The sequence below is a fragment of the Phodopus roborovskii genome, unplaced genomic scaffold (assembly GCF_943737965.1).
Source record: "Phodopus roborovskii unplaced genomic scaffold, PHOROB, whole genome shotgun sequence".
In the NCBI taxonomy this organism is placed as follows: domain Eukaryota; kingdom Metazoa; phylum Chordata; class Mammalia; order Rodentia; family Cricetidae; genus Phodopus; species Phodopus roborovskii.
This window is the reverse complement of record NW_026126549.1, coordinates 26,238,809-26,251,345: the sequence shown is the minus strand read 5'-3', so window position 1 is coordinate 26,251,345 and position 12,537 is coordinate 26,238,809. Positions and strand designations below refer to the sequence as shown.

The window sequence follows — 12,537 nt, the reverse complement described above, 5'->3', positions numbered from 1 at the left end:
ATATGGTTTCCTTGTTCAATTATGTCTTCACCAGCTTTCTGGTTTTGATGGTTTCCTTCACTACCTAAAGTTGACTGTTCTGGACCTGGACTTGTAGACCAGGCTGTCTGCAAACTGGAGATCAACCAGCCTCTATTTGCCTTCCCAGTGCTGGGATGAGGTATGTTCCATCACTGACCTGCCTTATCTTTTCACAAGGTGGAAATTTTGCTGGGTGGACATTGCCCTGAGGTCACCACTCTGTTTTTTCCCATTTCTGAATCTGTTTATCTTCTTGAACACAGGACTTAGACCCATTCCATTTCCTGGTGCTACTTTTCTCAAAATTTGTATTTTATAATTTATCCTACAGATTGCTCCTGTTCATTGTAAATCTTTGAGTTACCACTATACTAGGCTATTTTGAGATTTCCTCTGCCAACGAAATTAACCAAAATTCTTCACTCTAGCCTCAGTCAGACTCTCTGGACAAGGGCAGTCACTTTCTTTACCAAAATACCACAAGGCCGCATACTAAAATTCTTTTCTGAAACCTTTTTTGTTTTTGAGACATGTCCTGGAACTCACTGTAGACTAGGCTGGCCTGGAACTTACAGAAATCTTCCTCCCAAGTGCTGGAATTAAAGGTGTGTGCCACCACTGCCCTCTGTGGGGGCCATTAAGGCCCCCACAGTTCAATACTCAGCATTGTTGTCTTTTACTGATGTCCCCTTAAGCAGTACTTAAAGCTCTCAACAGCTTTCCTAATCCACAGTCCCAAGGTCCTTATTTCTTAAAATAAAAGCATGGTCAGGCCCATCACAGCAATCCCCCAGTCCCTGTCTTAGGTTTTCTATTGCTGTGAAGAGACATCATGACCACAGTAACTCTTATAAAGGAAAAACATATAATTGGGGTGGCTTAGGTTTTCAGAGATTTAGTCTGTTCTCATCATGGTGTGACATGGCTGTGTGCAGGCAGTTATGGTGCTGGAGAAGCAGCTGAGAGTCCTACATCTTGAAATGAAGGCAACAGGAAGTGCGCTAACTGGGCATGCCTTGAGCACATATGAAACCACAAATCCCACCACCATGAGTTGAGGATATTTCCACACAGTTCAGGAGTCATCCATAAAGGAGTGTGAAGACAGATGGCAGACTAGGGAGTACAGAGCCTGGTTGGATCCTCATGTAAAGTCAAAGTGGTCTAAGCGCCCAGAAATCTTCTGGACTTCATGTAGACACTGTGTACACATCTGGGCTGAGCTGCTCTGAGTGCTTCTTAGGCAAGGAGAGGAAGCTGCTCCATGTGGGACTTGAACTCATGTTTGTCAGGCTTGGCAGTAAGCACCTTTACCCATTTTGCTGGACTTGATACCTAGTGTTTTTACACTAAGTTCATAAAATAAATTGTTTCATTTTTTTAAAAAAAAAATATTTGCTAACACTTGCTCTATGGAAAGGAATATAATCACTGTTAGAAGTTCCACAGACTGCCAATGAGAGGTGTGCTTGATGGAAGTCTGAAGTTCATTTGGTCCATGATATAGCTTAACTTCAAGTTTCTTCATTAATTTTGCTTGGATAAAATACATGGCAACATTAACAGCAAGATACTGAAGTCATCTACTACTGTTCTATCAGGACCAGACTAACTTAGGCCCATTATTGTTTCTTGTATAAAACTGGAAGCCCCAATGTTCACTGCATGTACTGTTAAATTTAAAAAACTGTTTGCTCATGTATTCTGTGTGTATGGGCTCTTTGTCCACATGCACATCTGCACACCAGAAGAGGGCATCGAACAGCTTTGGGCTACCATGTCAGTGCTGGGAATTGAACTCAGGACCTTCAGGAAAACAGGGGTGCTCTTAACCACTGGGCCATCTCTCCAGCCCCTCTGTTTAATTTTCTTAAGAACTGCTAGGTTTGGCCGGGTGGTGGCAGCACAGGCTTTTAATCCCAGCAGGGAGGTAGAGGTAGGCAGATCTGAGTTTCAGTGTGACTTCCAGGACAATGAAGGCTACAGACATAGAGAAATTGGCTCTTAAAAAGGCTGCTCAGTTTAGTTAGAAGCAGCCTAGGGCTGGAGAGACGGCTCAATGATAAAGAGCTCTGCCCGCTCTTTCAAAGGTCCTGTTCAATTTCCAGCAACCACATGGTGGTTTACAACCATCTGTCTGTAATGAGATCTGGTGTCCTCTTCTGGCATGCATGTGTACATGCAGGCAGAACACTACATAATTAATAAAACCCTAAAAAAATAAACAATAAAAATAGCCTTTACTCTTCCTAGTTTTGTTTTGACATCGCTGTAATAATAGTTATCAGATCACCCTCCAGAAAAGTAGCTCTGATAGCAGCTAGATTACTGAAGTCTTGTAAGACAATATGTAAAATAAACTCACAGCTCCATTTCACTAGGCTTGTGATGACTTACTATGGTAGAAATAGGAAGTTAGTACAGCAATGATTTAAAAGGGATACTTTTCAGATACTCTGCTTAGGAAATAAAGTTTTATTGTACAAAATTTACATTTACTGTATATAACATGCATAGCAGCTAACCCTCATATCTTTCAGGTTTTTCTGTGAAATACATTTCTAGCATACCCCAGGGCAGCACAAATTTCTGTGTAGCACATATTCAACAACTCTTTTTGTGATCTCTTTGGGATGAGGGAGGAGACTGAACACTCATCAAAACAGTGCAGGAGGAAGTCCACTGCCAAAGAGGAGCCGCCAAGAGCTGGGGATCTTCCAGGGCAAGGCAGACGCAGGGCTGTCACTCTGTAACAATAGTGAAAGATACTGGCATCTTTACTCTTGTCACTCACATCTCTCTCTGGGTTCTGACACTTGTAGCTTATCTTCATTATTAGGAAAATTAAAGCAACAAGTTTTCTACATCTTTATATAAAATAATGTTTCTAAGTTTCATCTCAAATGCCAGAACAGCTACAGATAATAAAATGTATTAAGAAAATCAAATTCAAAAGGAGCATGGGGTGGGCATGGTAGCATGCCACTGCAGTACATCACAGGGAAGTACTTTGTGGAGGGACCACAGAGCTCATTTGTTATGTGAGTCTGGGGCAGCCTGGACTACAGGTGTCTATTAAAAATGGGGTAGGAGGTGGGTTGCTTAACAAAAATAAAGTGACTTACAGAATTAGGGGGAGGGGTTGAGACAAGATCTCACCATATAGTTCTGGCTGTTCTTGAACTATCTGTATAAACAGGCTGACCTCAAACTTTATCTGTCCCTGCTTCCCACCTTATTGCTGGGATTAAAGTGTGCAACATCCTTGGCCTGTGATACTTTGTAAGGCATAAAGGCTCATTTCTCTATGTAAATATACTAATTCTGTGTCAACTTGACGCAGGCTAGAGTCCTCAGAGAGGAAGGAGCCTCAACTGAGGAAATGTCTTCATGAGATCCAGTGGTAAGACATCTTCTCAATTAGTGATCAATGGGGGAGGGCTCAGCCTGTGGTAGGTGGGGCCATCCCTGGGCTGGTGGTCCTGGGTTCTATAAGAAAGAAGACTGAGCAAGCCATGGAAAGCAAGACAATGAGCAGCACCCCCTCATGGCCTTTGCCTCCAGGTTTCTGCCCTGTTTGAGTTCCTGTCCTGACTTTCTTCAGTGATGAACAGCAATGCTCAAGTTTGAGCCAAATAAACCCTCCCTAACTTGCAAGGTCTTTCGTTGCAGCAATAGAAACCCTAACTAAGAGTATAGCATTCATTTCACTACAGGGAAAAATATGTTAATTATAGCATATTTAATAGCCATGGTACTGATCACATGGCCACAGCAACACTTTACTTTCCTAAGGCACTACACAGAATTCTAGTTTATTAATATAAGAAGATGTCTGGGGAAGGATGTGAGGGCACACACCTTTAACCGAGCATAAGCAGGTGAATCTCTCTGGGTTCAAGGCCAGCCTGATCTACATAATAAGCTTCATAACAGCCAGAGAACCTGTCTCAAAACTAAACCAAGCAAAACCATGAAACAACAAGCTGTTGTCACAAATACAGTGACATGACAAATGAGCATACCGAGGAATTAGACTTTCCTGTCTGGAAATCTGCCTTAATCAAATGATAACAGATTAGTTAACTATCTTCACTTATTTTTAAGTTTGGCTCAAACTAACCTTTCTGTAAAGATGTGTATTTATTGTACACTTTCACTTCTTTAGTCTACTTACATATAAAATCAAGTTAATACAGAGAATTACTCAGACTTACAGATGGTTTGAGTATTTGAATCCATTCATTAAGATACTCGACAAGACTGATGGCATCTGGGATATTGTCCCCTTCTGAAACAAACTTCAGCAGAACTGCCATTTGGATCTCTTTAGAACAGCTACAAGAAAAACAAAGAACAATTCAGGGTTTTCTCTTGATATGAGGTGCTTATTACAGTGTGTGAATCTTCACAGGTAAGTTAGCCTGCCTCATGTCATACAAAGAAAAAAACATCACATCATAAGAAAGTTTTTTTTTAAGACAGATTTTTTTAACCTCCCATTGTCCCACATATACTCTGCTTCCCAGGAGTCTGGGGAGTACGCAAGTGTGTGTCTCTCATCCTCAGAAAAAAACCAGCCTTTCTATTCTTAGACACGTCCCAATCTACTTCAAAAGTCTACTGAGAGTGGTTCTCAGAAGCAGAGAGACTTAGGTCGTGTTTAAAACAGGGCCTTAGCTGGCATTGGTGGCACATGCCTTTAATCCCAGCACTCAGGAGGCAGAGGCAGGCAGATCTCTGTGAGTTCCAGGCCAGGTCAGTCTGGTCTACAAATCAAGTTCCCAGACAGCCAGAGCTGTTACACAGAGAAACCCCGCCTGGGGGTGGGGAGGCACCGACAGACAGGTGCTTGTGTGGCAGACTGGCCTAAAACTGGCTATATAGCTGAGGCTGACTTTGACTTTTTGATCCTCCTGTCTCCATGTCCCAAGTGCTAGGATTACCGTGTGAAACACCAGCCTTGGCTCCACTCTTAATCCAGAGCAGTGAAGGAAAACTGGAAGATTATGGAATAGCAAAGAGAAGTTACTCCTTATAGATTCTTCTTTTCAAGACAGGTTTCGCTATGTCATTCTTCCTTGAACTCAGAGATCTACTTGCCTCTGCCTCCTGAGTGCTTGGAGTGTGCAACAGCAAACCCTCAGTACTTATCATTTTTGACTTATTAAGCATTATCTGCAGATTTTTACTTTTTTGGTTTTTTTGAGACATGGTTTCTCTGTGTAGCCTTGGCCATCCTGGAACTCACTCTGTAGACCAGGCTGGCCTTGAACTCGGAGATCCGCCTGCCCCACCACTCCACCTTGTAGATTTTTTAACTGTCTCCATCTTATTCATAAATCACCTGGAATCATGGGAACAAGAACAGAATGTCAGGATTGGAACTCTAGCTGTCTACTAGAAGAGATGTTGATTAAGTTACTTCCGGGTCCTACTGTTCCTCACCTGAAAGAGGAAGGTTTTAAGCGCCTTCCTCTCACAGAGGCACACATTGCAGTCCTAGCACTAGGGAGATCTACCTCAATGGGCACAGACACACACCTGCAGTCCTAGAATTATCGAGACCTACTTTAGCAGGCATAGAGGCACACACCTACAGTCTTAGTGCTACGGAGACTAAGGCAGGAAGGCTGCTAGACTGGGTCAGCCTAGGATACGTGAGATCCTGCTCAGAAACAAAATGAAACAAACAAAAGACAGCACAGGAAGAGAGATGGAGATGACCAACCAGGAAACCTGGCCTTGTGAAGTCTCATCCTGCACATGGGTTCAAGGGCAACTTGGGCTACATACACTGTCTGTTACACTGTGAGACACAAGCAGTCAAGCTTACCTTTCATCATAGAGTGTTTTTGTGATCCCACCTCCAGGAATTCGGATACAAATTTCAGAATCACTCATTTCAGGAATGCATTGACTTTTTTCCATTTCTACCCAGTTAAGGCTCGTTATTTTATTTTGAACACTCTTTTGCATAGCAGGTGTAAGCAGGTACCGGAAGGGAGTACTAGGAAAATCATATTATTATGTTTTTAAAAAAATTACAAATACCAGAGAAAACCCCATCTCAAAAAAACAACCAACCAAGCAAACAAGTCAGCTCTTACACTAATAGTAAGAGCAGTCCATATGCTGCTTTATAAAGTTTGTGATAAAGTATAACAGTTTCTATTTCTGGTAAATTTTGTCTTATTTATATTTAAGAACTCACTCTGGGGGCTGGGAATTCTGTTTAGTGTTTGGTGTGTACAGACTCTGGGTTTGATCTCCAGCACAATCATCTCTTTCTCTCCCCTCTCTCTCTCTTTCTCTCTCTCTCCTCACCCCGTAGAAACACATTAATTTACTGACATACTAGGGTACTAGAAGGATTTCTGAAAATGTAAATGGTTGCATAAATAATAATGTTGGCTTAATCTTTCAAATGCTTCTAGTTAATTTAGGAGCTGGGAGTATAATTTACTCAGTGACAGTGTTTCTATGCATGAGACCTTGGTTTGATCCTTGTGTCATAAAGTTATCTTCCTTATACCCAGCTGTACTAGCCTCAGAAAAGCTAAAGGATTTACTCTTTTCTTGCCTTTATCTTCTTCCTTCTAAATTCCAGTTAGGAAAGGATATACCCAGCCTTTCAATTTTAAATAAACAAGCCAAGTGGTAGCAGTGCAAGCCTTAAATCTTGCACTTGGGAGGTAGAGGCAGGCAAATGTAGTGGCAGGCAAATGTAGTGACATCTTGTTTCTATGAGTTTGAGGCCAGCCTGGTCTATGAAGTGAGTTAAACAGAGAAACCCTACTTCAAAAACAAACTAACAAATGGCCATAGTATAAACTGTAACAAAGGCAAAAGCATACCTTTGAAGTTGTACATCATCACGATGATATGAATGGCTGCTTGAAAGAACAATAATCCTGGCACAGCAGCTACTTTTCACCCAGGCCAGCAATTTTTCACAGAATGACTTGGACTTATACTTTGTATGCCATTGAGATAGTAGAAAGAAAATATGAAAATGAGATATGAATATAAAAAAACCTATGTATGTAACCATTTACCTATCAACTTCATGTGATATGATTTACTATCACTAAAATGATCAGTACCATCAAATCCACTTCTTTTAAACTGAAAATGAAGGGCAAAGATCAATGATTTAATATCTTTATAATTATAAAATAAATTGTGAAGAATGTAGATCTCTATCCTAAGGAAAATTTCCCTTCTCTTAATCTATTATACTTAATAGCCAACTACATAGTAATCTATGAGGTATTCTTATTAGAAATTCATTGTACTATGATCACAAGGAAATAATCAGATGAATGCAGAATAATGGATATCTGGCTTTGATTTCTCAAAGGAAAACAAAAACACACACATCACAAACAAATATAAAATCACTATCATGGGTAAAAGACATAAACAAATGTAGCATCAGCAGTAAATGGTGCACTTAAATAACAATACCTCACAGAAAGAGAATGAGCAGACCACTGTGAGGCACAGGTCCTCACACAAAACACTGAGGAAAAGAAGTTAAGGAAACATCTGCTCTAGGAGCCAGTCACTTCTTAATAATGATTTACCTTACCACTATGTGTTCTTGGAAGAAATATTCTATTTCTTCATTTGGAAGATTTTTTACTTGTACTCTTCTCCACATATATTTAGGTAAAAAAAAAAAAATTATAAACAACTATAGTTAACTTTTCTACTAAACTTTTTTTTTGCCAGGGGGTGGGGGTTTGTTTGTGTTTGAGACAGTGCCTCACTGTGTAGCTCTGGCTGTTCTGTAATTCACTTTGTAGACCAGGGTAACCTTGAACTCAGAGATCCATCTGCCTCTGCCTCCTGAGTGTTGGGAGTGTGCCACCTCCACCACCATTGACACTACCCTCCCACTAAACTCTTAACAGGGCATAATAGCGCAAATCAATGATGCTGAATCTAACTACGTAACAGACTCTGGTTTAGAAAAACAAAAACAAGAACCTTCTGTATTTCTGACCTTCTGAACAGATAATAAATAATCCAGTCAACAAATGTTTACTGAATTTCTCTATGTGGAAAGCACTATTCTAGGAGTTGGGTAGGGCAGTGAATGTCATAATGTCACCCTTATTCTCTCTCCACAGTGAGGTAATAAATATATGTGATGGTAGGTAATGAGGACGTCTGAAGAGAGCAGTGGATGAGCAGACATGATGTGGTCTGGGAAAGTAAGCAAACACTAAAGAGAAGCGAGTCTTTAGCAGGAAAGCATTCCAGGTAGAGAAACAGTCTCTGAGATGGAGTGAATTTAGTGTCTGAACACCACCATAGGTACCAGTGTGGTGTGACTGAAGGATGGATATCCGGGGCAGGTACTGACAGAAGTCTGCAATCACAGCAATGGTTTTTTTGGGGGGTGGGGAGGTTGGTTAGAGGCAGGGTTTCTCTGTATCTTTGGAGCCTGTCCTGGAACTCAGAGACCTGCCTGCCTCTGTTGGGATTAAAGCCTTGAGCCACCACCATCCAGCATGGCAATGTTCTTATAGAAATCTACCTACAGAGAATACATAGACAGATAAATACACATGACTAGATATTATTTTATCAGATTACCATGTACAGAATCTCATAGGCCCTGGTGGAGGACTGTGGATTCATTTTGATGGGAAGCCTGAGGATTTCAAGGAGGAAGAGATGTGATTTGCCTTGATTTAGATGATCACTGGTATTATAGTTGGAAAACAGACTACTAAGTGTTTATGGAAGTGCTGGGATCACAGTAAAACAGAAGCTTGAGTGATGATAATAATTTTGTATAATTGAGCTGTGGTCAATTTTGATAAATGATTCATATACCAACATTTTTCTGCAGAGTTACCCAAATTGAGAATGTGTTAGAACCCATGATAGAAGCCATAATTCCTTCCAGTATAAAAATGAAACAATAACACACCTGAAATATTATGAAACTTTTATCAAAGCAGACCTTTCCTAAGTGAACATAATACAGGAGAAATAATTCTGTCTTGATTCTTAATACCACTTTCACTTTGTGTTTTGTCACTATATTCTAATGAATTTTAAAAAGTAAATATACCAACCTTAATGAAAATGGATCTCAGCTGAAGCACCACTAGCTTCTTTGAAGGTGATGCATATACTACAAACAGAAAAAAGGGAAGAGACAGGACAAGTTACAATGAAGCACTTGCTAAACTGAAATCACTAGTATGGTAAGTAATATTTGAATAACAATAGCTTTGCACTTAAATATTTTCAACAGTTAAAATATAGGCTTTATAGGGGTGGTGTACTAGTGTGAAGATCAGAGTTCAGATCCTTAGAACCCACATGTGATGATTAACATGGTCAACCTGACTCCATCTGTAACCAACTAAAACATACATATTTGGGACTTTCTTGGCAGGATCAACCAAGGTGGGAAGATCCTCCCTAAATCTGGGCTGCACCTTCTGGTGGCAGTTCATAGAAAATGACATGGAAAAAGGAAGTGTTTGCTTTTTGCATGCCTGCCCTCTCTCTTGCTAGCAAGGTCACTTATTCCTTTGCTGGCATTAGAACTACTTCTCTGCCAGGTAGTGATGGCACACACCTTTAATCCCAGCACTTGGGAGGCAAAGGCAGGTGGACCTCTGTGGGTTCAAGGCCAGTCTGGTTGACAGAGCAAGTTCCAGGAAACCCAGGGCTACTAAGAGAAACCCTCTCTAGAAAAACAAACTACAACAAAACCAAACTTCTTCAGGACTCCAACACAACAGACTAAAGACCAGCTGAAGCATCTAACTTCATTGACTGAATAACTCTTGGATTCTTGGCCCTTTCCTCACTACTCAGCCATTTTTGGACCAGTCAGACCCCAGCCTGTCAGCCACTATAATATATATACATACACATATGTATATGTACACATATTATAAAATATAAATTTTATCAGTTCTGTGGCTCTAGAAAACCCTGACTAATACACCACGTATTACACAGTCATGGTGGAAGTGGTGGCTCACCTGTAATCCCACTTTTCAGAAGGTGAAGACAAAGGACCTTAGGAGCAAGCTGGCTAGCCAGACTAGCTCTATCATGGGACTCTGGGTTTACTTGACTCTGCCTCAATGAATACAATGAAGAGTAATCAAAACACACACAGAAACACAAGCTCCAAGACCTACGATCTTTCCTTTAGGTATTGTTTATTTTACTGTTTTGACAAGTCTTACAATGTGCCCAGGCTGGTCTTGAATTGTGTTCAAGCAATCACCCTGTTTCACCCTACCATGTAGCTGGAGTATAGTAGTATGCCACCAAGCCTGGTTTATAGCCTATTTCTTTTTAGTTAAGTTAAAAAACTTTCTGGATGTGTTAGCACATGCTTTTAATCCCAGCAGTTGGGTAGCAGAGGCAGGCAGATCTCTGTGAGTTCTCGACCAGCCTGGTCTACAGAGCAAGTTCCAGGATAGCCAGAGCTATTACACAGAGAAACAAAAACAAAACAAAAAACAATCCAAAAAAACCAATCTCCTCACCCCACCCCTGCCCAAATACTTAGTTGTACACACACTCACACCCCATGGAGGCCAGAAGAGGATGTCAGATCCTCCAGAGCTGGAGTTACAGGTGGCTCTAAGCAGCCTGGTGTGGGTGCTGGGAGCTACAGTCAGGTCCTCTGGAAGAGCAACAAGTATTCTTCTTACCTCACCACTGACCATCTCTCCAGCCTCTAATTAATGTTTCAGGTTAGCAGAGTAGTGAGTTTTACCATAACATTTTATACATTAAGTGCCAATGTTCTTTGTTCCTTAGAGTCTATTGCTAGTTTAAAAGAATTCAAGCTGTACATGATTATTCACAGAAGGGCCAGGAGTTCCAGAAAAGTATGCTATACAGTGAGACCCTATCTCAAATAACTAAATACTCTACACAGAAAAAAGTGCCATAGACATACCTTCAGTATTTATACTAAGTTCTTCTGAATTTTCTTCCTCAGTTGCATAAGGATTGTTTCCAACCATTGGCACCAGGCAATCGGTATAGAAATAACCAATCTTAGACATGTTCAGTGTAGAAATAATCAGATCGATTGCAAGTTGGCCAACATTTCCAACAGATACTGCTGGCTGAAATAAAAAACATATGCTCTATGAATCACCAAAATTAGCAGCACTTTGAAGTTTGGATAGCAGAAGTACTGAATGATTATGCTTAGGCACACACATGGAGACACTGATTCTTTTACAAAATAAGATCAACAAAGCTTTCTGCCTTTGTAGAGCTTCCATTCTACTAAGGAGTGGTTTATTTGTGATAAACAGTAATACATGGTAGTGTTATGAACGCAGTGTATGTGTGCCCACAATTTAAGTAGGGTAATCAAGGAAAGGCTTACTGTAGGTGGCACATGGCTACAGCCTGAAAATGGTAAAGTGGAGAGACACAGTTGATAACAGTAATTCCTTCCTTTTTTCTTTTTTTTTCAAGCCAGGGTTTCTCTGTGTAGCTTTGCAGCCTGTCCTGGACTTCGATCTGCACACCAGGCTGGCCTTGAACTCACAGAGATCCTCCTGCCTCTGCCTCCAGAGTGTCAGGGACCCTGCAGATGGAGTTATAGGTCATTGTGAGCTTCAACAACTCCATCCTCTGCAAGAACCTTATAGTTTCTAATTACTGAGTCATTTCTCTAGACCCTTCTCCTCAATTTTTGTTGTTCCCCTTGATCTGTTTATTTATTGGGGCAAAGTCTCCTTCAGGATGGTCTGCAAACACCTTCCAGCCTCACTGTAGTAATACTGGGAATACAGGCTTGTCCAAACCGCTCCCAGCCTTCCTGCGGCCCGTGATCTTTAGTCTCTATCTTTCCCATATTTGTCTTATTTATTGCTTTTACAGATGCACATGTGTTTCTAATTACATTGTAAACTTTACTGACAAAAAACATCTTCTCATAGTCACCATAACAGAATGCTTATCAAAACCGATGGCTAAACAAGGACATTCTATAAGTGCCCGTTAGCTACGATCAGTTAGTGCAATTGATGGCCCAGATCAATCCTGACCCAAGCTACCTGAAAAGAGACTTTCACGGATAAAACTTCAGGATTGGCCCCGCCAGAGTCAGGTGCCATGAATCTGCGATCTACAAACATCACAGTTGACAGGCAACGAAGGCTACAGCTGGCAGACAGGGCGCTGATTTGGACGGCTGCCTCCAGCGAGAACCTCTAGAAGCAAAAACAAGGCCAGGTGGCGTCCCCCGGGTCGGGATGGCGACAGCACCAAGCTCATTCAAGTGGAGACTCACCATCAAGAGTGTGAAGTTCGTTAGGTCGGGGACCGATTGCCCGCAGGGAACGAACATGACTGCTGCGGACGGCAGAGATGCACGAGCACCGAAGGAAAAGCACCCTTCCTACAGAGCGCAGAAGGCGTAACACGTGACTGCCCGGGGTCCTTCGGGTCCTTCGGGCGGCCGGTGCTCTGCCTGACCACAGGGCGGAAGGAGGCCTCAAG

At 41.5% G+C, this 12,537-nt stretch overlaps 1 protein-coding gene across 1 annotated transcript; it reads right to left on the bottom strand.

Annotated features, from left to right (window-relative positions):
* Positions 1 to 2,481: 2,481 nt before the first annotated feature.
* Psmg2 (proteasome assembly chaperone 2) lies at positions 2,482 to 12,411 on the bottom strand. Its single transcript, XM_051200996.1, has 7 exons — positions 12,329 to 12,411; positions 10,976 to 11,147; positions 9,117 to 9,175; positions 6,879 to 6,997; positions 5,858 to 6,031; positions 4,239 to 4,359; positions 2,482 to 2,768 (listed from the first exon to the last, which is right to left on the bottom strand). Exons 1-7 carry the CDS (start codon positions 12,383 to 12,385, stop codon positions 2,679 to 2,681), a joined length of 792 nt encoding a protein of 263 aa, XP_051056953.1. The 5' UTR covers positions 12,386 to 12,411; the 3' UTR covers positions 2,482 to 2,678.
* Positions 12,412 to 12,537: the final 126 nt, after the last annotated feature.